At 49.5% G+C, this 25,276-nt stretch overlaps 6 protein-coding genes across 6 annotated transcripts; 4 read left to right on the top strand and 2 right to left on the bottom strand.

The window, feature by feature from the left end:
* Window positions 1–886: 886 nt before the first annotated feature.
* ABOM_004371 (uncharacterized protein) lies at window positions 887–3,003 on the bottom strand (the record flags this gene model as incomplete). Its single annotated transcript, XM_022531501.1, has 2 exons — window positions 887–2,554; window positions 2,701–3,003. 2 exons carry the CDS (start codon window positions 3,001–3,003, stop codon window positions 887–889), a joined length of 1,971 nt encoding a protein of 656 aa, XP_022391389.1.
* An 8,269-nt stretch (window positions 3,004–11,272) lies between these two features.
* On the top strand, window positions 11,273–12,320 carry ABOM_004370 (uncharacterized protein; the record flags this gene model as incomplete). Its single annotated transcript, XM_022531500.1, has 2 exons — window positions 11,273–11,488; window positions 11,589–12,320. The coding sequence occupies 2 exons, from the start codon at window positions 11,273–11,275 to the stop codon at window positions 12,318–12,320; spliced, it is 948 nt and encodes a 315-aa protein (XP_022391390.1).
* Window positions 12,321–12,792: 472 nt separating this feature from the next.
* On the bottom strand, window positions 12,793–13,765 carry ABOM_004369 (ribulose-phosphate 3-epimerase RPE1; the record flags this gene model as incomplete). The annotated part of the gene is made up of 3 exons (XM_022531499.1): window positions 12,793–13,056; window positions 13,146–13,397; window positions 13,586–13,765. 3 exons carry the CDS (start codon window positions 13,763–13,765, stop codon window positions 12,793–12,795), a joined length of 696 nt encoding a protein of 231 aa, XP_022391447.1.
* A 1,664-nt stretch (window positions 13,766–15,429) lies between these two features.
* On the top strand, window positions 15,430–18,106 carry ABOM_004368 (uncharacterized protein; the record flags this gene model as incomplete). The annotated part of the gene is made up of 2 exons (XM_022531498.1): window positions 15,430–15,622; window positions 15,687–18,106. The coding sequence occupies 2 exons, from the start codon at window positions 15,430–15,432 to the stop codon at window positions 18,104–18,106; spliced, it is 2,613 nt and encodes an 870-aa protein (XP_022391446.1).
* Window positions 18,107–18,775: 669 nt separating this feature from the next.
* Window positions 18,776–19,210, top strand: ABOM_004367 (Sm-like protein LSM2; the record flags this gene model as incomplete). The annotated part of the gene is made up of 3 exons (XM_022531497.1): window positions 18,776–18,789; window positions 18,851–19,101; window positions 19,179–19,210. 3 exons carry the CDS (start codon window positions 18,776–18,778, stop codon window positions 19,208–19,210), a joined length of 297 nt encoding a protein of 98 aa, XP_022391449.1.
* A 424-nt stretch (window positions 19,211–19,634) lies between these two features.
* On the top strand, window positions 19,635–25,251 carry ABOM_004366 (DNA cross-link repair protein PSO2; the record flags this gene model as incomplete). The annotated part of the gene is made up of 9 exons (XM_022531496.1): window positions 19,635–19,699; window positions 19,781–20,831; window positions 20,886–22,254; window positions 22,683–22,741; window positions 22,792–22,849; window positions 22,906–22,929; window positions 23,473–23,827; window positions 23,930–24,600; window positions 24,737–25,251. The coding sequence occupies 9 exons, from the start codon at window positions 19,635–19,637 to the stop codon at window positions 25,249–25,251; spliced, it is 4,167 nt and encodes a 1,388-aa protein (XP_022391448.1).
* Between the last annotated feature and the right edge of the window lie 25 nt (window positions 25,252–25,276).

The following is a 25,276-nucleotide window of genomic DNA, read 5'->3' as shown; positions in this document are numbered from 1 at the left end:
TAATATAGATACACCATGTGACTGATGTGGTGTTGCAAGTTAGTCCCGGGTTGCTGGTGAGGTACAAGGCATGTACTATAGTTCCCCGCCTCGGAGGATTCCAGAACCCTTCTCATTATTGTCACGGGTCATGTGAGAGGTCAGTGGTCATATCCATGTGAACTTGGTTGCAAACCAATCCAACCATGTCAGACCCATTCGATCTAAGGCAGTAGGATAACATGGTACCACCTCGAGGTAAGTGAAAGTACCACGAGAATCGCCCAACTTGTGCAGGGTATACACTGCCTTTGAAATCTACGCCCTGCATTTTCTCTCGGAGATAGTCAAGAGTAGGCTAATTAGTAGGAAAATGTCATATAAGTAGCTAGTTGCCACGGAGTAGCAGTTGTAGAAGTCGCGGCGCAGACTTTCCCTCCTATCCCTGTTAGGGACCAAAATGGGTTTCCGTCGCTTTCGAGTATGATCTCCAATTGAATGTATTGTTAAACTTTGAGTCTGGCTGATGTCACTGTTCATCATCACACATTATGTCGTATCGCCCGGTGGGCTTCATAGAGGTCCGGGTTATCTCCCACTGCAGTCTCGAAAAAAAGAGAATCCAAAAAGAAAGGAGAATAAAAGAAAAAGTGAAGAATGTAATGGTGAAAGAAGAAGATAAAGTGGCTGTAAGAAGAAGAGAGAGAAAGAAAAAGAAGTTTGAAGAAACCAGGAATCAAAGAAAAAGCCGAAGAAATGATGATGTGAGAAGATTATGTGGTGAAGCAATATAAGACAGCTCCTCAGGGGAGAAGAATAGAGTAAAAATGGACAGGAAATTGTCAAAAAAATATATCAACAAGAAGTGCGCGAAATCATCAGAAATCTAGCGAAGAAAAACGTAAAGTCACACATACGAGTCGATCTCAGGAACTAAAGGCTGAGCATCGAGAAAACATGTCGCATCAAGCGATGGTTCCAGCCCCATCACAGGAAAGGTAGACAATGTATCATACCCATTCGTCAATGTTGACCCCAGCCCTGGGACTGGAAAGTCTTCGGGGGAGATTGTGGGCAACCCATTCATCATATCCTCTGCAGAAACAGGGGGTGGTGCCGCAACTAGATCATCACCTAGTGCTTCCTGGTCAATAAAATTTTGAGCGTTCTCAAGAACTACTTCCTCCTTCTGCACCATCCAGTGCTTAAGGACCTCCATCGGTGGGTGATTGCCACCGCCCTTGCCACCGCGCTTCTCACTATCTTTCCCACGTCCGCCCCTGCCACGCTGGCAGGGGTTGAAATGGGTCCGACGCAAGTGAGCGGCAGCGTTGTAGTTAGCACCATATCGCTTTCCATTCCGGCAAGCTTTGCAGTTGGCCAAGAAAGTCTTTCCAGGAGAGATATCAACACAGACCCAAACTTTGCGAACCACGGCGTGGACCCGCTCAATGTGACGTCGCAGCTCGTGCTCCCCGTGGAAGCCATCAGGCTGGTCGTTGCACATAGTGCAATACGTCTTTTGGCGCGGGGGCCGCTGGATCGAGGCCTTAGGAATGGCTGCGACCTCTTTGGAAGTCCCATCAGAAGATGAGATACGTATCATCTTAGTCTGCTCAGTCGCCTTAGGAGGAGACATGCTCTGCGATTCCACTTTTGGAGCAATGGGTCTGGCGCCCTGAACAATTTGTTCCTGAGTCCTCCGAGCCGCCCTTGAGGGTTGAGACAGAGACGAGCTGCTACTATCGGAAGACATGGAATGCTTCATCTCTGTTGCCGGGGACGAAGAAAAAGTGGACACGGGTGGTGCAAAGGATGTAGCAGGGGGGGCAGAGCAAGAGAAGGCTGGGGCGGAATATTCAGTTAAAGGGAACGAGACATGATCCATGTCGCGCTGTGCGGATGTGAAGGGGTTGGTAAACGGAACGTTCATAGGGGACGTGGAGGGAATGAAGTCTGAGGATGGAAAAGGAAACGAGCAGTTTGGATTGAGATGTGGTCCGGAAGAATCAAATCTCATCATTCCCATACCTCCGCACAGTGAGTCGGTAGTAGGGGTTCTACTCATCTCCACTGCGGCCGACACCGGTTGGGCCGGTTGGTCAACCAAAGGTGGATTCCCTAGACCAGTCAGGTTGGGAACCAGATCCGATTGTCCATGATATTGTGGGACGAAGGATGGATTCGAGGGCTGGGCTCCAGTCGCCGTGGTATCCGTAGAAAGCGCCATCGAAAGTGCGGAGACTCCGCCTTGGGCCTGGTAGTCATCCAAGTATTGCTTTGCATATTCGGACGGGGAATATTCGTTGACGTGGTCAAGGCGGCGATGGATGCGCTGGGGTCCATAGGAGTGTCGATGTCCCGTTACGGGGGAGGCCAGCGAAGGTCGATGGGAGACCGGAGTCTGTTGACTCTGCGAGCGGACCATGGCCGTGTGCCGGGAGGGACCCAAGCCGGAGTAGTTCTCCTTCCGAGAATTCGATCTAGATAGTTTCCGGACCGTCTGAGGAGCAGCTGGCGAGGACGCATGCGACAAATCGCGCGTCAAGTCAACGGTCACCGGAGGTTCCGGAGTCTGCCAAGTGTCAATCCAGGGACTGTTGGCGGGAGAGCAGAGATGAAAGTGAGAAAGGATGGAGTAGCGCAACAGGAACACAGGATGGGTTAAGAACGGAGAGGTGGAAAACAGGCGGGAGCAGAAGACCAAGATAGATCACATACGGTGACTCGTCGTTTCGTCGGAGGAAGACCAGAACCAGGTAGAGTCCGCGGAGTATCCTGTCGAGTCCGTTTCCCAGATTTCTCGAGAGATGAACCACCATTGTCAAGGATACCAGAGCCAGAAACCGGGCGGTAGCTGGGGGAAGATACTGCGGCCGCGGCGGGCATGAACTGATTTAACTGTTGACTCCAAAGTTCGTTGCGCTCTGGTTCCGAGAGGTGAGAATGCCGATCCAAGAAAGCGTCCCGATACCCAGAGATGGCCCTTTTGAAAAGTTCCTCATCGGCCATGTTGACAGCCATATTGGAAAGATATCCTCTTTTGAGTGTTGCCGTCTCTCACGTGAGATGAGGCAGGAAAAGAGCTGCTATCAGTACCAAATGACTCTGGGGGTGTAAGAGGGGTAGTTCTCTATCGAGTCGTGAGATCAGTCAGTGTTTAATGAAAAGGAGAAATCGATAACTCAGAACAAGTGGATAGAAAAGACTGACTGGTAAATCAAGACTGATCCCGTGATGTGTCGTGCGGAATCGGCGAATTTGATGGAGTAAAGAGAGGGGGGTAGTGTGATGTGGTATGCGATAAGGAGATAAGGAGAAGGAGAGATCAGGAAGTATAGGAAGTAAGAAGACAAAGTTTCGGATGTAGTGCGGTTGAGAAGATGGAGATGGAGGGAAGGAGGAAAGGATGTGATAGATATAGGGGCTCTGATAGTTGGAGCAAGTATCAAGATATATGTGATGTGACAGACGATCGATAGTTGGAGAAGTTTGAGAGGAGGGAGGTGAGGGAGATATCAATTTAAGAATTGAGCCCAAAGCTCTCCACAGCCCGGCTTGATCAAATGGTCCGGACTACGGAGTACAATGGATGACTGAGATGGGGGAAAGGGGGGTGTGGATTTGATGGTGTATGGAGAGGTAGGTCGTAGTCGCAGTGTGAGAGCAAAAAGTCCGTCAGAGAGCAGTAGTTCATGGCAAGTTTGAAACCAGCCGGGGCGGGGATGAGACTCCATGAGATGAAGGGAAAGATTGGCCAGTGCCAGCCTGCACTAAGGCAGGAATGGCAGTGTGGACCGGGGGGCATGAGAATGATCATGGATGGGCAGAAGGGTTGACAGAGAAGAGGGTCTGGACTCTAGAACCGTTCTGTCGACCGTCCGGGGTGGGCAATAGTGGCCAAATGGAATTATTTGGTTTGGATTTTTTTTTTTTGTTTTATTTTTTTTATGGATTATTTAACTGTTCCATGATTTTCAGGTTTATTTTAATTTTTATTATAATTCATATTTTTAATTATTTAATTACTCATTCCCTCCTATTCCTCTTTTTGGGCAGCCCAGTGTTTACCTAAAATTAACGTAGGATTCAATTCGTATCCTAGTTATAATGATTCGATTCTTGTTCAACTTTTTCTTTATTGTTTTTAATTGATTATTTCCTTTTCCCTGGTGATTGGAGAGAGCACTAGTACAAATCTATCTATGGGGCAGTCCAAGCCTGGGGCAACAACGCAACAATAAAAAAGAAAACTTAGATGAGGAACCAAAAAGAAGTATTAAATAAAATAAATAATAAATAATAAATAATAAGCAGAAACAGTGAGCGAGCAGAGAGAACATCGTCATCGTCAATCAACTAACTAAAACCACGTTAGCGTAAAGAAAGCCAGAAATTGCCCGGAAAAGAGAAAAGGGTAGGGTAACACGCTGACTGGTCAAACGCAGCTTGATTCTCTCAGACCAGACGGACGGTTATCATGGGACAAGTAAGATACCCCCATGGCTTAGATGGATAACGAGTCAGAGAAGGACGACATGCGAGCCCCGAAGTGAGGCAGCGAAACGGATTGCGCCGACGCACAGCCGGTCCAGCAAGAGAACAGATCAGTAGGATGTGTTGGATGATCAGTCATCAGGACTACTTTTATTAGCACATCCCTAGAAGGTTAGGTTGTAGGACAGACTACCTAACCCACTATGGACTAAGGTCAGTCAATCCAGGTTAGTACCCTAGATCAGTTGGGTTAAGCGTGAGTGCAATGCTCCGTACTAAGTACGGAGAGAGAAGGTAATGGGGTTCCAGTTCAGTATTCCCGTTACCTCCCTAAGGGCGCCTACAGCGGGAAAGCCTTAGGAACATTCGGTACCAGTGTTACGTACCCTAAAATACCCTTTTATCGGCCGTGTCAAGGAAAAGTCCATGAGACGCAGCGCTCCGTTCGCTGTACAACTTGACCAACTGCTCCTCACACCCACATCTCTTGATTTTTCGGCCCTGTTAGTCGTCCTCATCGCTACCTCTGTTGTGACGTACAGCCCATTCGGGTCCCAGCTAAATTTCCCCCATCGACTGGATGTGTGCCACGTCGTTTAGCTTACACTTACTTTGGCTCTCTCGTCCCCTAATCAATGAGGTGTCCTTTTTGGGTCAGTCGCTTTTTCACTATCAGTTCATGGTGAACCGATCATGAGATAGCCGATTTAAAGGTTAAACCCACCATTATCGTAGGAATGAAGAACCCGATCTTTATCGGTCCCAAACCGTTTGTCGCATTTGCAAGGTCCAGGTACGGAGTATAGGAGTGTTCCCGCTACAAAATAGAATACTGGGCTCTATCGCCCGGAAGACCAATCCGTGCAATCAGAATTTGGGTAGCAACAGATACGCGCCACGTTCTGGCTTGACCACCAGAAGATGTTCTTTTCGTATCTTTTTCGGCTTGACACGTAAAGGTTCCCAAGTTGTATAGCTATTACTCAACAATGGTCGCAAGTGACAGTAAACTACTCCCCGAAGTTGAGCAATCCCATGGTACGCGTGCGGGAGGTTCCCAAGGTTCCGTGTAGAATTTCTATATCCGAGGTGGTTGCGGGTATACGTACGTAATCTGAGTTCTCCTGATTTTTCCTCTCGTCGGAGGGATGTTTTCGTTCTTCTTTCGGCTTCTGAGTTCTGCGATGGCTCCGCCTCTATTGTCTGCGGTGACCGGACGATCTCGAGACTATCGACGAACGAACGATCGATCATTTGGCGAAGGATATAGTGGGGCTCCTCCGACTGCCCAACATGGTACATGATATTATCACGTGCGTCACGTGATAACGGGTGCCAACCAGGTCCTCAGGCAGAAGGTCACGGCAGTCGCGGGTGAACACAACAGATGAAAGTGGAGTACTACTAGGTAGACTACTAGTACTGCTAGTAGTAGCAAGTACTCCGTACAGGTTGGTAGATACCGTAGGCGCTTCGCTATCCATCATACCAGTACTCATCGTCAGACCAATTACCTATACCCGACCACGATAATGACTAACCGATGCAGTTTCAAGAGTGCCCCTCCCACGATCATGCAGTGGTCGCTGCGATACCAGCGGTCAGGGAAAAAACCCCAGCCCACCGTTGTTTCATCTGTACAGAACCCGACATCCACCGCCAATCCACAGCGTAAGTCACCGCTTTTTTGCGTCTTGGTATATCCATTCTTAGTAGCCAATACTATGTGCCAACCTGTGTGACTCAGTCTCATCACATACCCGATTTGGCTCTCGTTTGTTCCTTAGCCATGTAAAATCTCCTCATTATTCATACCGTCAGACTCAATGCACTCTAGAAGGAGTCTACGGACACTCGGACCAGGTCTGTACCTGAATTGCTGTTCACCGGCTTTAGAAACGTCTACCCCTCTATGACGAAATATTCGAGAAAACCACGGCAGCCTCTTAGTTACTGCTCCACTCCGTTTAATGAGTTTTTTTTTTCTGCCAATATTTGAGTAGTACCCTGAATGATCGAGTCACTATTCCGAGGTGGGGGTTCATCCATCTCTGACCGGATGAATTTTCACAGGGAAACAAAATTCTCATTATTCTCCGGTAACCCGACGCTTTCCCCTCCCACTGATTAGTCGTTTTCGTTTAGAAGATTGATAGCCAATACGCTATTATCCAATACATCCATAACAACCCAATCGCCCAACAACAAGCTCGAGAAAGGGAGGAAGGGGGAGAGACATGTAAGGTACAAACAAATCTCATGATGGTATGCTGTCCAAGACATACCCGGTCACAATATCGCAAAAATAGCCCCTCCAGCGCTATTCGTCCTTCTAGAAATGTCGGGGCATGCCCTTGAAGGGGGAAGAATCCTTTCATCTGACAAATAGACGATCGACGTGACTATAGTGGAACCCAGGGATCGCCATCTGTCCCTGTCGCAGTCAAATGATAGGGCCAGGATCTCTGAGTGTTGATGCACTAGTATTCGCTATCTGTGATTTTATGCATCTACACCTACACAGGCAGGTACCAATCCTGGACCGTCCCGCGTCGGTAGTGACGAGCGAAACACAAGGAACCTTCTTAGAAGCTGTTTACGGAGGGGTAAACAAGAAGAGCAAGGTAGATGGAGACCCGAGGTGTACTACGTTATGAAGCACTCCACTTCGGAAACTCTGAGGTTACACTCTGTCGAGAGAAGATACCAGCAGTAAATGTACATACTGGACACATCCAACTGCCTAATGCGATTAGGTGCCTCAGGTGCTGATTCATGAGCCAGAGAGGTGCAGTGTGATCTGATTTCGTATTTTGTGCTCATTGGTGGAACCTAGGTCCATATGATGGGATCAATATACCTACCTAAGAAGTAGATGATTGGTACAATGACCTAGAGACAATCAGTGCGTAGGACTTTCTCCAGACAATGCGTAAACGCTCGGATACCGATCGACCTAAACAAGAAAGCAGGTAGCAGCACCATCATTCCCTCAGAAAGCTGAACCTACGACAGCAAATCATTCTCCAGTGCCCAATACCAGTCTCTGCCTTACTCTGATCCCTGCAGACGGCGAGTGAGTCAAAGACTGCTCAAACATCGGATTCAGACTCCGTAGGCGTGTGAGAACATCTCGAATGCAAGAGCTCTCGAGAACCCATGCAAAAAGCTGTCTGTGCCTGGCCAGGCTCGGCGACGCCCCATGCTGACCACCATGTCGGATACCTACTACACGCTCTTTTGCAGCCATCTTCATGCTTAGCAGCTTCGTTAAGGTTCCGAGACGCAAGCCTGCCCGTTTCAAGTGGCACAACGTTTTTCACTTGGATGCTTATGGCTACATTTGGAAATCTGCTACCTTGCACTTGGGTATCTCGGGCGAGCGCCTCAGTCAGCCACTTCCACTGCGCCAGGTTTATCTGGTTCTTGTGGTGCTGGTAAGGCACAGAACAATTCAGCCATAACTCCTACAGTTCTCTGGACAGTATATCGGCCGATGACGCGTCAACCCATGTTGGCAGCCTTGATTCTTCTCCGAGCAGAGAAAGCCTTGGGCTGGACAAGGTTTCAGAAATCAGAGGGATCGTGTCTGATCACGTAGACCTTGATTTATTAATGGATTAGGATGATAGGGTGCGCTCAGGCCTTATGCCAAAACCTAGATTGATCGGTTGTCAACGGAACATCCTCCGTCAGAGTGCCAGCCTTGTGGCCTGACATCAAAAGCGACAGAATTGCAGCATCGAGCCACTTTGGAGGTGAAAATAGAGAGCCCAGTAAAAGCTCAGAGGAGAGGCGAGGAAATCATGCCAGGTAGGCACAAATGCGAAAGACATGCGAAGATAGTATCATCGCCATGAGTTGTCGTTGTTGATGGTATGTATGTAAAAGAAACCCGAATCATGACCCCGCAGGTCATGTGCGAAGACGGACAGAAGGTCAAAGTCACAACCTCAGTCGGTTGAACTTGCAGGTCAGTAAGTATCTACCTGCCTAGTATTACTAGTAGTAGGAATGTTCAATGACCGGCACGGCAGAGATTACATCATTTATTTACTTTAGTGGTTGTCATCATGATATTCAGAACCACATTCCCCTCAGAATGCATAATATTCAGAAAACCTCCATTCGGATCATTGTTTAACTTTTGTTTCTTGCCAAAAAGCCCTCCGAACTCCTCTACGGCCACGGCAATCTTACAGGAAATTAATGACAGCAAATCATGTACTCAACGTCCGAAAATATAAGGAGGTTAACCACTAGACTAGGGCCCGAGATTTCTCCGCGAACCGTTTAACACCTCGGCGCTCTCAACCCGTTACCCATTGAGGAATTTAACGGCTGACTCCTAAATTTAGCGTGCTCGGAGATTACCTTTTGAATAGTTACCAGTCTAAGCTTCGGATTGCAAGTGTACCAGAATATCAGGTTGGAACTATGTGACCAAGTGCAAAGTAGACCCCTGCACATGAGCTCGTACTGCACTTTCCTTCTGTGTCGTGTGGATCAATCCGTTCGTCGGCTCCTAGAGTGATCACAGTCAACTACCCCTATTCTAAAGCACACTATATGGCGTCGGTGAGCCATGCTAAAAAGTACCACAGATAATGAACCACAGGGTAGGGCCACCGGATCTGGTAAGTTAGCATTGTCTGTGGCATCTTGCCAACAACCCTCTTCTCCAACGTGTTATTCGACTACACGAAGCGCGGTATACTATACAACCAGCCTGCATTTATCACCGCTTGGGGTACTATCATTGGCACTGGAGCTAATTTCCACTTGGGATTATCATTCAAATACTTCCAGCTCCAGATGAAAGAAATAGCAAGAAGGGGTAAAGGCGGACGGAGACAAAGAATAGGGTTAGGCTTGCGAAAATATGTGAACGCTAGCTATTGTATATAGTCGCAACCCTTAACCCAGCTATTTAAATGAGTAACAAAAGATGGAAAGTGGACATTATATCCATCCAAATTACGGAACATTCTCAACATCCTTAAACATATGTAGTTGTGAGTTCCCTCCTCATAGCCAAATGTGAAAACACTCTCCAAACATAGAACATATTCTCTCTAGTCATTGAAGTACAACGGAGCAAGGCAGTATCTTAAGAGTCATGATCAACCCAAGAACCGGCAAATGTAACAGTCCTATTCAGTCACCATCTCTAAGTATACAAAGATAACTTACCGTCGACTTCGCAGCGGTGAAGTCCGCATACATTATTTTATGAGCTAGTTATCGCATGTCGCTGCGTTCTTTATCGATGCCTGAACCAAGAAATCCAATGTTGAAAGCTTCAACTGATTACAATACATTCAGCTCAAACTTCACTAGTCCAGAGTCACTCTCTTCCCAACACAGGTGATGGGTACTGAATATTAAGTGGTCACTAGATCTACACTACACATGATCAGACATGATGATCTCTTCTTATCTTTACTTCTATATTACCCCCACTATACGTTTTCTCAACCTGGGATATAGCGCACTTGCTCAAAGTCAAATATTAGCTGTTTGACACATGGCTTTCATTGTCTATTATCTTGGATAATATGCAGTGACACCAATAGCCTCCATACTATACATGGCTAGAGCCCAAAGGCTTCAGCAAGCTATCAAAGACGTAACGGCCCGACTATATTCATCGGAGCGCATAGAGCATAGCCTTGCCCGAGTCAAACATTCAATCAAGGACCTCCGACCAATAGCCCATCATTCAATGACGACTGTCTATGCATAACATACCAGGTATTTGGGTAGAGCACAGTCATGCCAGCGGTTTATTATACCTTTATGTTGGTAAATGGTTTCTTCTGAGTTCCCAGAGTAGTTCTTGCGCTAAAACATTTGGAAGAGTTTGTTTAGATGTGTGTCGATAGGAGTCTATCATCTGACGAAAAGAATATGGACCAGTCCTTTGCAAGATTGAGATTGATACTGAAGCTGAGGCCTACGCTGTTGAGAATAAATGACTAGTATAGGTAACTAATAGCTCTTGTCTAAGTAATGAATGTAAATTATATGTAGGTAAACTTTTTATATTTGAGAGACCGCTAGAGACAAAACCACACAAGGAGAATACATATGTGTTATACTGGAATTCGTTATAGCGGATCCATACATCATGTCCTCCAAAAATATATATTCGGAGGTAAATTGTGCATACGGCAGGAAAACTATACCAACGATCCATCATCCAGCATTTAAAACTTCGGAATACTTTCCCACAAGCCTATAATAGACACAAGCCATTTATTCAGCAGTGACCTCAAAACTACCGTTGAGAACTTGGTTTCTGGAAGTGGGAAAGGGCCCAGCTGACGTCAGGTTGCCACTTTCGGGGCCCATTTATTCCCAAACGGCGGGTAGAGTGACTGGAGGCAAAGGGACACTGACATAAGAAGGCTGCTGGTCTTTATTTAATAACTATATCCCCTGCTCCAACCTATTCTCTCTGTTTTTCCTCTTTTTCCCGTGCTAGCTGAGTGGATGAGAGATATATCACCTGTAATATTTCCATATCCGGCACCTCGCCTACACGTGACTTCGCGTGGGCGGTCAACAGCCACGTCATAATCCGTTGCAGAAAACGAGTCCAATTAATTGGAGGGGCTTCTTGGAGAAAGAAGAGAAACACCGGTGGAACGTGCTTCATGTTCCACCCCTATGCTACTTTTCATCGTTCCCCCTGAATGAATATCACTATCTCCTCACTGAATCGTGAGCAACCTTAGTCCTTCGATCTAGAGGGCACTTCTTTTCTTTTTATATTTTCCGATTACACTTCGCCATGTCCGATTCGACCCTTTATCTTTACACCTCCCTTACTGCGGGGTCGTCCCATATCGTCACCGCTACTGCACGATTGGAGACGATCCTCAAAGCCAACAAACTCCCTTTCCGCGCAATTGATGTAGCCACCGATGACGCAGCCCGGAAGCTTTGGGGTCGTCGCTCCAAGGGTAGGAAGTTGCCGGGCCTGGTGAAGTTTGGCACAGTCGTCGGTGTAAGTGGCCCCCTCCTTTCTTATATATGTCGTGGAATCTAGTTGCCGGGTGGTGATAAGTGAGGATCATGTATGGCTGACGATTCTGGAAACGGCACAGGACCTGGAAGAGATCGAAGAATGGAACGAATATGGTGAGCTGAGAATGCAGGTCAACAGCGTCCAAGATTTTGGTGATAGTATCCCTGCTACGCGCACCGTAATCGCCCAGCCTGAGTCCGGATCTGCTGTATCGACACCCGCCTCAGAACCTTCGGTACCAAAGCAGAGTACCATCAAGATCCAAAACCCGCCCGCAAAGGAATCCCAGAAAGACGACTCCATCACGGTCGCTCTGCGCCAGGCTAGCGAGGAGGCCGCCGCCAAAGCTAAAGAGAGCAAGGCTGAGAAGGTGACTCCAGCTGCTGAGCAGAAGCAGCCCCTCCCTGCAGCCGTCGAGGAGAAAAAGGAAGGAGGCGCAGATAGTGTACGTCGGAAATCATCGGTTGCTCCCGAGATCGTCGAGGGGGGCAACCCAAAGCGGCCACCTCTGGTGCCAGAGGTTGCCGCGGTGTCCTCTGCCAATTTTCATGCTGATAATGCCGAAGCACTAGGATTAGTTGAACATCATCGTGGCTCCATCGTTTCTGCCACGTCCCCGGAGGAAAAAGCCAAGGTCGCTCAGGATATTCGTAAGTCGATTTCTGGCGGTCATGCGGAGATGTTGGAGTCGTTGCGCGACGACCAGGCGCAGAAAGCTGGTCAGGAGGAAACCGTTGATGAAGAGTCGGAAAGTGGCGAGGATGTCGAGGATGCTATGAATCGAAAGGCAAAGAAATCAGGTTCCAGTTGAACGGCCCATGATAGGTCTTCGTTGGACTCCCGCAGATTGCTTTATGATACGATGGACACGCCCGGCATTACTTTTACTAGCCCTCTTACTTTCTGTTTTCTTTTTTTTTCTTTTTCTACTACCCTGTAAAGATACCAGCGCATTAATATCAGTCATTTTTAATTTACATTTCGTGAATATCAAAGATTTGAGTAGTTCTTATTCATCCTTCAGCCGTATTTACTAGTCTATGCAACACATCTCTAGGTACATACTCCAAACCCGATGTATCGGATATTACCGTATACCAATCCTTGCCCACCTTTTAAACCATCACATGGCCTAAAGCCAAGACGAAAACGGAGATCAACAAAGTCCCAAGGTGAGGAGAAGAAGAAAAATGGGTTAAAAGAAAATGAAAGAAAACGATTACGGGCGATGCGCGATTAAAATATCGTGTCACATGAAATATATAGTAAGAAGAAATTACTTTTCAAAGCTTGTGGTGTTTGTTAACAGCTTCGCGAAGCTTTGCGATGACGTCGGCAGGATCCTGGGCACCAAACACCGCCGAACCAGCGACAATCACATTGGCTCCTGCTTCAGCGGCCTGGTCCACCGTCCCGAGCCCCAGTCCGCCATCAACCTCGATGTTCAAATTAGGATATCGCTCACGGAGAGCCTGCACCTTGGGCAGCTCAGAGGCCATGAATTTCTGGCCGCCAAAGCCGGGGTACACGGTCATGACGAGGACCATCTGTGGAAAAAAGGGCCGTTCAGCATGGATTAAGCCACTAGGGGGAGTTGTTGCGAGGGTTTCTTTTATGTAAGAATGATGTCACTTACATCTGGGCGTTCTTTCTCATTTTCGTTCTCGAGAATTTCCCACAGTACATCCACCGGTGTGTCTGGCTTGATAGCAATACCGGCTTGCATGCCCTCCTCGTGGATGTAACGGATCAATTCCTTCGGGCTCGTCTTGCGAGTGGTTGTTGAGTCGGCAGGCTCGGTCGCTGCGACGGAAGCTACGGCGGCTTCGTAGTGGAAACAGTAGAGGTCGCATCCGGCGTTCTTGAACTCCTTGACCCATTTATGTGGCTAGTTGTAAACATGGTACGGTCAGCCAGGCGCTCTTCGAAGTTGTACGGAATGATCGGAAAGCTTAAAATATGATGTGCGAAAACGGCGCAGGTTGGTGAAGGCTCAGGAGCAGGTGTCTCTCACCTCCATGATCATCATATGGCAGTCAAAGGTGCCCGGCCGTGGGGTTGGGTTGGACGGTCGACATGAGACCGGATCTTGGTGACAACGGGAGCTCCAAAGGTGATGTTAGGGACGAAGTGGCCGTCCATGATGTCGACATGGAGCCAGTCTGAGCCCTGGGCCATCTTCGTTGAGCATTCGCTTCCCAGGGTCGCGAAATCCGCGCTCAAGATGGACGGGGCAATGATCGCCGGCGGGGACATGATGTCTGAAAATCTCAGGAGCTTGTATGAAAGAAAGGAAGCAATTGACGGGTATGGCGGGGCGATGGTCAATGGAAAGGATAAGCTTCAGGGGACGATGGGGAGAAGACAGGTTATATACCTGTATCCGGAAAGGACTGTGTGGACAGCACAGGTATGGAGAAAGAGTGGATATGTGTACTCCATCAGAGGGCAGGCAAATGCCCATTAAAAAAAATTAATCACCGGCCATTGATATCACCGCCATTTACCGGTCGACGTCACTCCGAACAGCCAAATCGGGCAAGTTGGATGCTGGTGATAAGGGCTAGGGCCAAGACTTTCACGTGGGATGCTCGGTGCGGCTGCATTAGGGGGAGCTTCGATGCCTGAACGGGGGTCGAGACTCAGGCCTGAACGGGATCACGGGAACCGGCTTCCCACCAAACTGAGATGCCGTCGACCACTTTGGTGCTTTATTGGTAATCTCTCGACTTTGACTTGGATTAGTGCCAGTTCACCCTCGGCGGCCTAATTTCCGATGAATTGGTCGGCTGACCTGGTCGTACACCCTTACTAGTCAACCAGTAGTTAAGCTGGTTGGGAACGGAATGACCACTTTTGTCTTTCCAGAGACTGGCTGGTGATGAAGACAATGTCCGACAACCATACTTGCTACCTAACCGTCATTAATTAACCGCCTTTCCAAAATAACGTTGGGTGGGGAAGCCACGATCTACTGATTAATCAGAAAACCCCTCGATAGAAGTTCTAAAGATAGACCACCCGGCGCTTGTTGTTCACCAATCACACTCACCTCAACTTCCAGTCACAAAGCATCATTCGTCGAGAGCCGTTCTCTGCACGCGCCCCCCACCTATTGGTGTGATATCTGTCCAGCGTGCTGGATGTCACTTCTGTTGTACCTCTCAGAGTGCTGGAAGACCTTCAGGAGCGAAGCGCCGTCTTTACAGCAACCAATGGTAGCCTTTCTGTAATGTTTATTTCCAAGGATTCCCGGCTTGTCGTGCGCAATATTGCAGTAGTTTCTGCACAGATGATGGTTGGTGTGGACGGCGTCTCCAGATCTTCCCCTCTTCTCCCTCAGACCTGGGTGTATTTATCAGAGCCATGCGCCACGGATCGATCGTGATCTTCACCTACTTCTTTGTGGTCATTTTACCTTAATTTTCTTTTTCCTTGTTGTTGGCTTTGAACATTTGTGCCTTCGGCTCTGTGAGCTAGGCCGTCCTTCGTTGTATCCTTTGCTTGCGCTGGTGGACCCGTTGATCGGTGTCGAACGCAGTTGAAATAATATACCCTTAGAACGTTTCATTTTGGACAACTTCGGCTTATGTCGTAATTCCTTATTCGTTCTCGAAGAAAAAGAAAAGAACAACGCATAGGGCAACATGACTGAGTCATTGCGCTCTGCAACTGCCAGATGTCCGCCTCCTCGGCAGGCCCGAGGGACAAGGCTTAATACCATAATTGAGGATTCTCGCGAGGGAGAATACTCGGAAACACCGCATTGCCGAGAAGCTCGCCCAAACAAGAATACTTCTCAGCCACAGTTAAGATTGAAGACTAGTGGTCTGGCGCTGGCGTCTAGACTAAATCGTCTGCTGTCTCCCTTTTCTGCTGGAACTACCTCCTCTTGCTCGGATACCGAATGGCAAAATCAAATGCAAACATTTGATGATCTGTATGATGCAACCGACGAGGAGTCGGAGATGAGTGATGAGTGCACTTCGATTTCAAGCACTCGCCCAACAAGTCTGGTGACCCCTACCACGAGGAATTCGATTTCGCCGACGAGTCGTAATCGCTACCCCAGTCTTACGATTCCCTCGTCGACAATGTGGCCATCTCTTCAGGGTGCCCCGAAAAGCTCACCAATTCCCCCAACGCCCCCCCCCCAAGATCCCAGTTTCCCCTGCAGCTTTGTCATTTCTTGGCCATTCCGTGCCGGCCGTGCATGCTCCTCCGTCGCTCGATGGCAGTGTCTCATCGGACCAAGTCTCCAACATTAGTGCTCCAGCTACTCCAGACGTCCAGTCACTTCCTGATAACGACTGGAATCCGCATGAAATCCTCGTACGACCAGACCTCGAAGATGAAGAAGATGCAGACCTTCAAAACCCAGAGACAAGCTCAGATCTACAAAGTATTGAAGTCGCAATAGAGAATACCGAAGAGGATTGGCGACAGTTTCTCGGAAACTTCCCTCGAATTCCTGGCCAAGCGAGATCGCCACCCGTTGCTGACCCTGTGCGCGAAGACACTCCCTCTGACACAGGCGTGTTTCTTCCTGAAGATGCGTTGGCAATGTTGAGACACATTCCGCTGGATGTGACCCCGGACCCTTGGTCAGAGACTTCCGAAAGCAATGAAGAGATGTGGCAGATCGAAACACCAGAGCGACCACGCAGTGCTGACGATGCGACCCCCGCATCGGACCTCTCTGGATATAGCTTCAGTAGACTCAGTATACCCTCCCCTGGTGGCTTCTTTGCCTCCCTTGGTCCAAGAGCTCGTCACACTTGGTCGATTCCCAAGTTAAACAATATTCCTTCATCTGCTATAGCTGAGAGGTTCTACGATCTACCATTCACCCGGACCGAAGGAGAAATCGTTGAGCAGATCATTGAATGCCCTGAAAGGTCAATTGATGAGCAGCTAACAGCGGTTTACGATCCAAGTGGACCCCCGACTGCGATCAGGGTCCCTTCTGAAGACCCAGCGTCACATTTAGAACATGCGGAAAGCCCAGTTAGCGACGACATCGATGGTGTGCATGAGATTACAAGACCAGGCATGTATAATCCGGAGGAGCAAGATGAGAACTATGAAGATGAGTTGCAAAAGAAGGCAATGGCAAGCCTAGACCGAACAAGCGTTTGGCTCGCAGCGCAGGCTTCGTATCTTGCTGCTCTGTGTGAAACGAATCCCGCCAATACCCCGGTAAGCGAAAGAGAAGACTGTATCGCAATCGCGGAGAGTGTTACACAAGCCGTAGCACAGGTCGTGTCCCAAAAGTCCGTCCGATTTGATGAGACAGTTCCAGAAGCTCCCAGCTCCCGGCCTTCTGCACTGGCAAGCAAGGACTCGATCTATTGGAGGGGGTTCCAGTCTATTCGGCGACTGGCTAGAAACACAGACACTTTCATGCACCGAACCATGCGCTTCGACGCTGTGCAATCTATTCGGCTGGGTCTGCCCAATACGCATACAAATTGTTTGTTGGGCAATTACGAATTAGTTCGTCCCGGGCGACCACCTTACAGAGGTCCATTCTCTCAAGCACCCCGCGACTCAGTCGTGGGTTCCATCTTGGAGGAAAAGGCGCAGTTTTCCATGCTGGAGAAGGAGCAGTTAGTGCTTACCCAGATTAGCGAGCCTATGTGGGCCATGGACGCTCTTCGGTACCTCAATGGTGGTCATCTGATTGCTAGTCCTGCTTTTAGACGACTCGCTAAGTCGAAGTCAGTCTCAACAAACCCCCAAAGATCTAGTTCACGTCGCATTAGGGTTCTGGATCTCGGGGGTCATGCTTCGTGTGAGTGGGCATGGCAGATTGCACATGACTACCCTAACGTCAAGGTTTACACCGTCTTCACCGAGCACCAGGCATTTAACCGTGGCATAAAAGGGCCCGCGAATCACCGCCAAATTTCCGTGCAAAATCTGTGGCAACTACCATTCTCTAACAATAAGTTTGACGTGATCTCTACCCGTTCTCTGCCAGCCTTATTGAAGAGCGAACGTAGCCCCGGTGATCAGCAAGACGAGTATGGACTTTGCCTTGAAGAATGCCGTCGCTGCCTCAAGCCAGGGGGATACCTAGAATTCTTCGTGATGGATGCACAGATATCGCGCGGAGGGCCTTACGCATCCGCCAGGTCTGTTGAGTTCGCATACAACCTCAAGACGCGAGGCTACGACCCAACCCCTACGAAGAGCTTCCTCGGGCGTCTGCAGAAAGGTGGTTTTGTAGGGGTCAAGCGAGCTTGGATGTTCTTGCCAATGGGAAACGAGCCGGCAGTCTCCCCTGTTCCCAGGGAGACACCTGAGCCTAGAGTCAAGAGCCACCTCAGCGAGTGTGAAGCGGTTCAGGGCCCGGTCGGTAGCACAGCTGACGCTGCGAGTGTCACTGGTTTGTTTGGTGGATGGATTTGGGAACAATGGCTTCTCAAGTTGCAAATCGAGATGGGTCGAGAGCAGGGGAGGTTGCTAGAAGGAATTGGAAGCGTTTTCGATGAGGGTCGCAAGAACGGAGCTGGTTGGACATGCTTGTCCGGTTGGGCGATGAAACCGAGACAGAGAAAGCAACATGGGCCCCAAAAGAACCATGATAGGTAAAGGATTCACTCACTCTTTCACCCCCTATTTTTATGTCTATTTGGTCCTGTCCTTCGTTTGGTTCATGTATGTGAATGATACAAGTTAGCTATGATACCCATATACTGCCCTGGCGGCGAGCATTAATGTAATATACGAGATTGATTGACGCAAATTTTATGCGAAGGGACTTGAAGAATATGATTTCGTCCAGGCGCGTTGGGCAGATGTATGCATGATACAGGAGCAGAGCTCATAGTAGAACTATATTCCAGCAGCACATTGTGGAACGATAGAAAGCCACAACACCTATTACCTGGAACTAGACACCTATGTAGAGATTTATTCGTTCGTTGATGGCCTCCCATTGGCTTGGGAACGCTCTGCATAACATTGGTTGGTCATTGCTCGTAGAATGTCAAGCAGCCACTAAAGCCAGCTCGCTGAATACGAACGACAACAGTCCATTGGCACGTGACACCCGACCGGAGCAGATTAGATTGCGACTGACAACATCACTTCAACGGCATAATATTCCCCCACCTTTACGGTCTCTCTGTTATATCCTGAATTGCTCGCTGGGAAGTGCAGGGCAATTGTACCTTTTATCCACACATATACCCCACTCGGCCATGCGATAAGTCCTGCAAACACCATAACCCCGCGCTCAATTACCTTCCCGCCGCAACCATGCTCTTCTTCAGGTATGCCGGCCCACGACTGACCGGTCAAGCAAACGAACGAAGCTTCTCTAACGAAGTACAGTTTCTTCAAGACCCTTACAAACCAAACCGTGATTATCGAGCTCAAAAATGACATTCGTATCCGCGGAACACTGAAATCCGTCGACCAATACCTTAACATCAAGCTCGACGATGTCGACGTCCTGGATCTGGACAAGTACCCTCACCTGTCGTCCGTGAAGAATATGTTCATCCGTGGTAGCGTGGTGCGCTACGTTGTCCTGCCCCGGTCGGAAGTGGATGTCGGTTTGCTGGAGGATGCCACAAGACGAGGTAAGCTTGCGATTTGCGCTTCCACTCCGCTGGTCCGCGCCATTCTCAAACCAATGCTAATATGTATTCTACTACAGAGGCAGCCAACCAAGCCGGAAAAGCCCGGTGATCGAAGTAATCCAAAGTACAAAGAGAGAAGAAAATCCGATCATGCTAGTTTAATCCCCTTACGATGCGATGCCACTGCGTGCCCCCGGAACGAAATATCTATGTGATGATCGCCCACAGAGAAAGCCTAGGATATGAATACCGGTCTAGGTGGTGGCGGAAATTGAATATTTTTTGGTCTATGAGATGTCAAAGGAAGCTTAGAAGGGCGCTGAGGATTCGAAGATCCTATTCCTGTCGATTAGAGCTGGTACCTTCCCTGCAAACAGCAGCATAAACTATGTCTACACGCACGAGGCATAGGCTACTTGCCGGTGCTTTACAAATTCAGATATAATTCCACCGTACCGGGTGAATCTAGGTCGAATATGAGGCAAAGAGTAATCCTATCGGGTAATATGAACACGTGATCTCGCGACGCGAAAATGGTTGCCGCGCCGCGCCACGTTCTTGTCATTACGTTGGTTTCTGTCGTCGACATTCTTTCTGTGTTAGATTTCGAGATTTGTACGAAAAGGCGGGGGATTCAGTGCATTATGAACACATAAGACATATAACGCATTGAAACTAGATTGACAAACCGGACACCATCCAGCGGTCAACAATTTGCCCCTCAGCTTAATATACCTACGGCCGCTCCATTTCGATCAGAACCTGCTCTATACATAGTATTCGATATGGCTGGATCATTCTCGAAGAAAGGCTCGACGCCATCTAAACAGTCTTTCAGGTCCAAGCAACAAGGCTCTGTGAAACGGAATAGTAGTCTCCTGAACTTTTTCCAGAAGGCGGACGGCCCGCCGCAAGCCACGTCTCGACAGTCTCGGATTACGCAATTTGCAACGAAAGCAGACCGACCGACGGGTAGCGGGCAGGGCAGTTCGTCACTGCGACGGGAGGATAGCTCGAAGAGTAACGGTGGTGGCGGGTTGTTCTTAGATGATCGGAATGGGAAGAAGCCAGTCTCGATAGATCCTAGTACGCCCCCGCGGTCTCGGTCTCGGACACCTGACGATATCTGGGGTGAAGATGATGGGGATCTAGTGGCTCCAAAGGAAGAGGAAAGGTATAACGAGAATGGGTCTGCGGTTAAGAAGCGTAAGGTTGAGTCAGAGTCATCCTCCCCTCGGACCGATCAGGTGAAAGATGAAGCCTCTGCGACAATGCCTGCTCCCGCAAAATTGCGACAGGTTAGCGGGCCGTTCATCGATGAGTCTGATAGTGAAGAGGATATGGGGGCGTTTGGAGATTTCGGTAACGAGCCAGCGGTCTTGACAAAGGCCGAAGCCAAGAAGGACGCAACGGGCGTTGATAATGACCGGAACGATGATGATCGAAACTCCGATGTCGCCGTACCACCACTGGTAAGAGAAGCCACGAGCCATATCGAAGATGATGAACTTGCGAATTTTGACGATCTAGAAGAGAACGATTTCGGAGGGAAAGAAGGACTATTAGACCAGGAAAACGACGACGACGAAGAAGAAGGACCCGAAGAGATGGTATTTGGTTTCGACGATTCGAACGATTCGCCAGCTCTAGAGGAGTGCGATGTGGATCCTGGCGGCAGTGTAGCAGTGTGCCCAATATGCCAGATCGAGTTGGTAGGCTTGAGTGACGTTGTAAGGCGCTATTTTGACTTGGACTATTTACAAGGTACTTGCTAATAGTAGTAGGACATGTCGGTGCATGTCAATGATTGCCTTGATGGGAAACCTACAGCTGTTTTACCAAAACCGAAGCTCGACACACCGGTAAAGGCGCTGACGCGTGCAGAACTCGCTTCCGTTGCAAGACCACCGCAAAATGATCCATACTCCCCCGGCACATCCAAGACAGCATCCGCTTTCTCGAAGCTTATGGCAGGTAATGCGGAAGATACAGCATGGACAGTCGCGGCGGCCAGCGAAGTTAAGTCTAGGGGCAAGCAGGCATATCAGCGAACGTGTCCATTCTACAAGATTATCCCAGGATTCTCGATCTGTGTGGATGCTTTTCGTTATGGAGCAGTCGAAGGATGCAATGCCTACTTTTTAAGTCATTACCATAGTGATCACTACATAGGCCTCACGGCCTCATGGCGCCATGGACCCATTTACTGCAGCAAAGCCACTGGCAATCTAGTCCGCCAACAGCTCAAGGTGGACCCGCGATGGGTGGTGGATTTAGAATTCGAGAAGACTACGCAGGTCCCCAATACTGGTGTTCAAGTTACTTTGATCGAGGCCAACCATTGCCCTGGAAGCGCCATTTTCCTCTTTGAGAAGGCCATGGGGTCTGGCCCGTCCAAGAGGATTCAACGGGTCCTCCATTGTGGCGATTTCCGAGCATCTCCTGCCCATGTACAACACGCCCTTCTTCGCCCCGAGGTAGTCGACTCCGTCACGGGACAGAAACGGCAACAAAGGATAGACGTGTGCTACTTGGATACTACTTATCTCAGCCCCAAGTACTCCTTTCCCAGTCAAATCGATGTCATCGAAGCCTGTGCGGAGCTCTGTGTTAGCCTTGACCGAGGGGAGGACGAGGGCCCTGCTCCGTGGCAGTCACAAAAGGGAAATAAAGGAGGCGGGAGTATCATGAGTAAATTTTTCAACTCTGTGACAGGATCGGGGAGGTCACAGGAGAGATCGTCTAGCCCGCAAAGCCGATTGTTGATCGTCATCGGCACGTATAGTATCGGTAAGGAGCGCGTCTGTCTAGCCATTGCCCGAGCCTTGAAGAGTAAGATTTATGCCACTGCGGGCAAGCAACGAGTGTGCGCTTGCCTGGAGGATGCCGAGCTTTCTTCGTTGTTAACGGATGACCCCGTGGAGGCCCAAGTGCATATGCAGACGCTGTTCGAGATTCGCGCAGAAACCTTGGCCGACTATCTGGATTCGATGAAGCCGCACTTCACTCGTGTGGTAGGATTCCGCCCGACAGGATGGACATACCGTCCACCCACAGAGAGGATGTTGGACAACCCACCCGTCTCGACGGTGCTACATTCTGCTCATTGGCAGACGCCTTTCACCGCACGCGACCTGGTGCCCCAGCGCGGAAGTACGCGTGAAAGCGCGTGCTTTGGGGTGCCGTACAGCGAACACAGCTCGTTTCGGGAACTGACGATGTTCTGTTGTGCGCTCCGGATCGGACGGGTGATACCAACGGTAAACGTCGGCAGCCGGAAAAGTCGGGAGCGAATGAAGGCATGGGTCGAGCGATGGGAGGCGGAGAAGAGGAAGAGTGGATTGTATCGGGTGGAAGGGGACCGGTGGTAGAGTGGAAGATTTGTGACGAAGTACGGAGTAGACTTGTACATATTCATACACCGGCAGTATATTGTGGAGCATACAACATAAGAACTAGGGCCAGCTACATGTTGACCAGCCGTTAAGGGAGACTCACATCATGGCTCTTGGTATCTGCACATCATCGATACAACGTGACGTATCATATGCATACCGACATACCTTGCTGAAATAAGATAGAATATGATTGGGAGCTCAACCCCTTCACACCTTGGCGACATAGTAACAGCATAGAAAAGGTACATAAATACGAGTACATGCGTGTTGTCCACAGTGACGCCACCAACAGTGTAGGAGAATTATTACTGGTGGTGTCCTGTTCACCACCAATGAGAGAGCCGGCAAACGTAAGAAGGACGAGCACATTAGCTTGGCTCAAAGCTAATCAAATGCGCTTCACCAGTGATGGCGACCAACAGAACCGTGGGTAAGCACGAGCGGTCGATCATAACTCGTGACTGGCAGGGGCACATTAGCCGAGAGCAGAAGCGGGGGATCGGAGGCCAACATCGGCTGCTTAAGAACCGCAAGGGAACCCCAGACTTCCCGAATTTGACTTCCGTCGGTTGGATAGCCTCGGGGAAGCCTCGTTGGCGCTAGACCCATAAATATTGACCGTCAGCCATTGTCCGGATGAGGATGAGAGAGAGAGAAATGATATGATTCTTCGACCATTGGAGTGATTCATATTATTACTCTTATTGTCTTCGGTGTTTTTGCTGATCCTTTGTTTTTTTTTTTTCTTTTCCCCTTTCAATTCTCTGTTGACAACAATCTTCACCTTTCAACAATTTACAAGCGGTGGTGTTGATTGATTAACTACCGACGGCAATCATTCACTCATCTCTTACCTAAACAAGGTTAGTGGCAACGGTTGCCAACTGATTCTCCACGATCATCCCGTTATGGTTAAATTTTGAATCCTTTCGCGAATGCTAATGTTTCACCTCCCTGGTTTTAGTTTCTTAAGTGTCCTGCATTATCCCGTCTTGCTGGAGAAGTAAAACAAGGACAATACCCACCATGATTGCCGAGCTCCTGACGCCAACCGGCGCAGCGTATGTGCTCACCGCCGCCGTCTTCGTGTACTATATCCTGCCCTACCTGCAGCTATGGCGCTTACGCGATATACCCTCGCCCGGCTTCGCCGGCTTCTCCAACCTGTGGTTGATGCTGCAGGCCCGCCAGGGGCACCGCTTCCTCACCGTCGACAACGCCCATAAGAAATATGGTAAACTCGTGCGCATTGCACCCAGACATATCTCTGTTGCCGACGACGAGGCTATCCAGGCGATCTACGGACACGGAAATGGATTCCTTAAGGCGTATGTTTCTTCCTGTCTTCACTATACAATCAATATCGTCCTCTGTGCGGATACAAATCCCGCCAGCCAAAACAACATGGCAAAATACTAATAACAATCCAGTGACTTTTACGATGCCTTCGTTTCTATCCGCCGCGGTCTCTTCAACACCCGCGACCGCGCTGAACACACCCGCAAGCGCAAGACCGTGAGCCACACCTTCTCCATGAAATCCATTGGCCAATTCGAACAATACATCCACGGTAACGCCGAGCTCTTCGTGAAACAATGGAACCGCCTCGCCGATACTCAGGCCAACCCCAAGACCGGCTACGCGACTCTCGACGCCCTGAACTGGTTCAACTACCTCGCCTTCGACATCATCGGTGACCTCGCCTTTGGTGCCCCCTTCGGCATGCTGGAGAAGGGCCAGGACATTGCTGAAATGCGCATGAACCCGAGCGACAAGCCCAGCTATGTGCAGGCCGTCGAAGTCCTCAACCGCCGTGGTGAAGTCTCTGCTACCCTGGGTGCCTGCCCCAGTCTCATTCCCTGGGCGAAGTTTATCCCCGACCGTTTCTTCAAGGATGGACTCGAGGCCGTGCAGAATCTGGCTGGTATTGCGGTCGCGCGGGTGAATGAGCGTCTTCGGCCGGAGGTTATGGCTAACAACACTCGTGTGGATTTGCTGGCTCGTCTGATGGAGGGCAAGGATTCCAATGGAAACAAGCTCGGCCGCGAGGAACTTACAGCCGAGGCGCTCACGCAGCTGATCGCCGGTTCTGATACCACGAGTAACACCTCTTGTGCCATTTGTACTGGTGCCTGCGCACTCCTGGGGTCATTGAGAAACTGCACAAGGTGCTGGACGAGTCGATTCCCAAGGATGTGGATGTGCCCGTTCACGCGATGGTTAAGGACATCCCCTAGTATGTCATTCCCCGCTCCCCCTAACCCCCTTGCACTACGTGCCCTGGCCAAAAGCTAACCAAGAGAACAGTCTCCAATGGGTCATCTGGGAAACCATGCGTATCCACAGCACTTCCGCCATGGGCCTTCCCCGTGAAATCCCCGCCGGCAACCCCCCCGTCACAATTTCAGGCCATACCTTTTACCCCGGCGATGTCGTCTCCGTGCCCAGCTACACCATCCACCGCTCCAAGGAAATCTGGGGTCCCGATGCCGAGCAGTTCGTCCCCGAACGCTGGGATCCCAAGCGTCTGACTGCCCGCCAGAAGGCCGCTTTCATCCCCTTCAGCACTGGTCCCCGTGCCTGTGTCGGCCGGAACGTCGCGGAGATGGAGCTGCTCGTCATCTGTGGAACTGTCTTCCGTCTGTTTGACTTTGAAATTCAGCAGGACGGACCCATGGAGACGAGAGAGGGATTCCTCCGGAAGCCTTTGGGACTCATGGTTGGAATGAAGAGGAGGAGTGTTGCTGTTTAGGCTTGGGGAGGGGAAAAGAAAGTTT

Source organism: Aspergillus bombycis (assembly GCF_001792695.1).
Source record: "Aspergillus bombycis strain NRRL26010 chromosome Unknown contig00021, whole genome shotgun sequence".
NCBI classification, from domain to species: Eukaryota; Fungi; Ascomycota; class Eurotiomycetes; order Eurotiales; family Aspergillaceae; genus Aspergillus; species Aspergillus bombycis.
Note: the sequence above shows the minus strand (reverse complement) of the source record. Positions and strands in the feature narration are given on the sequence as shown.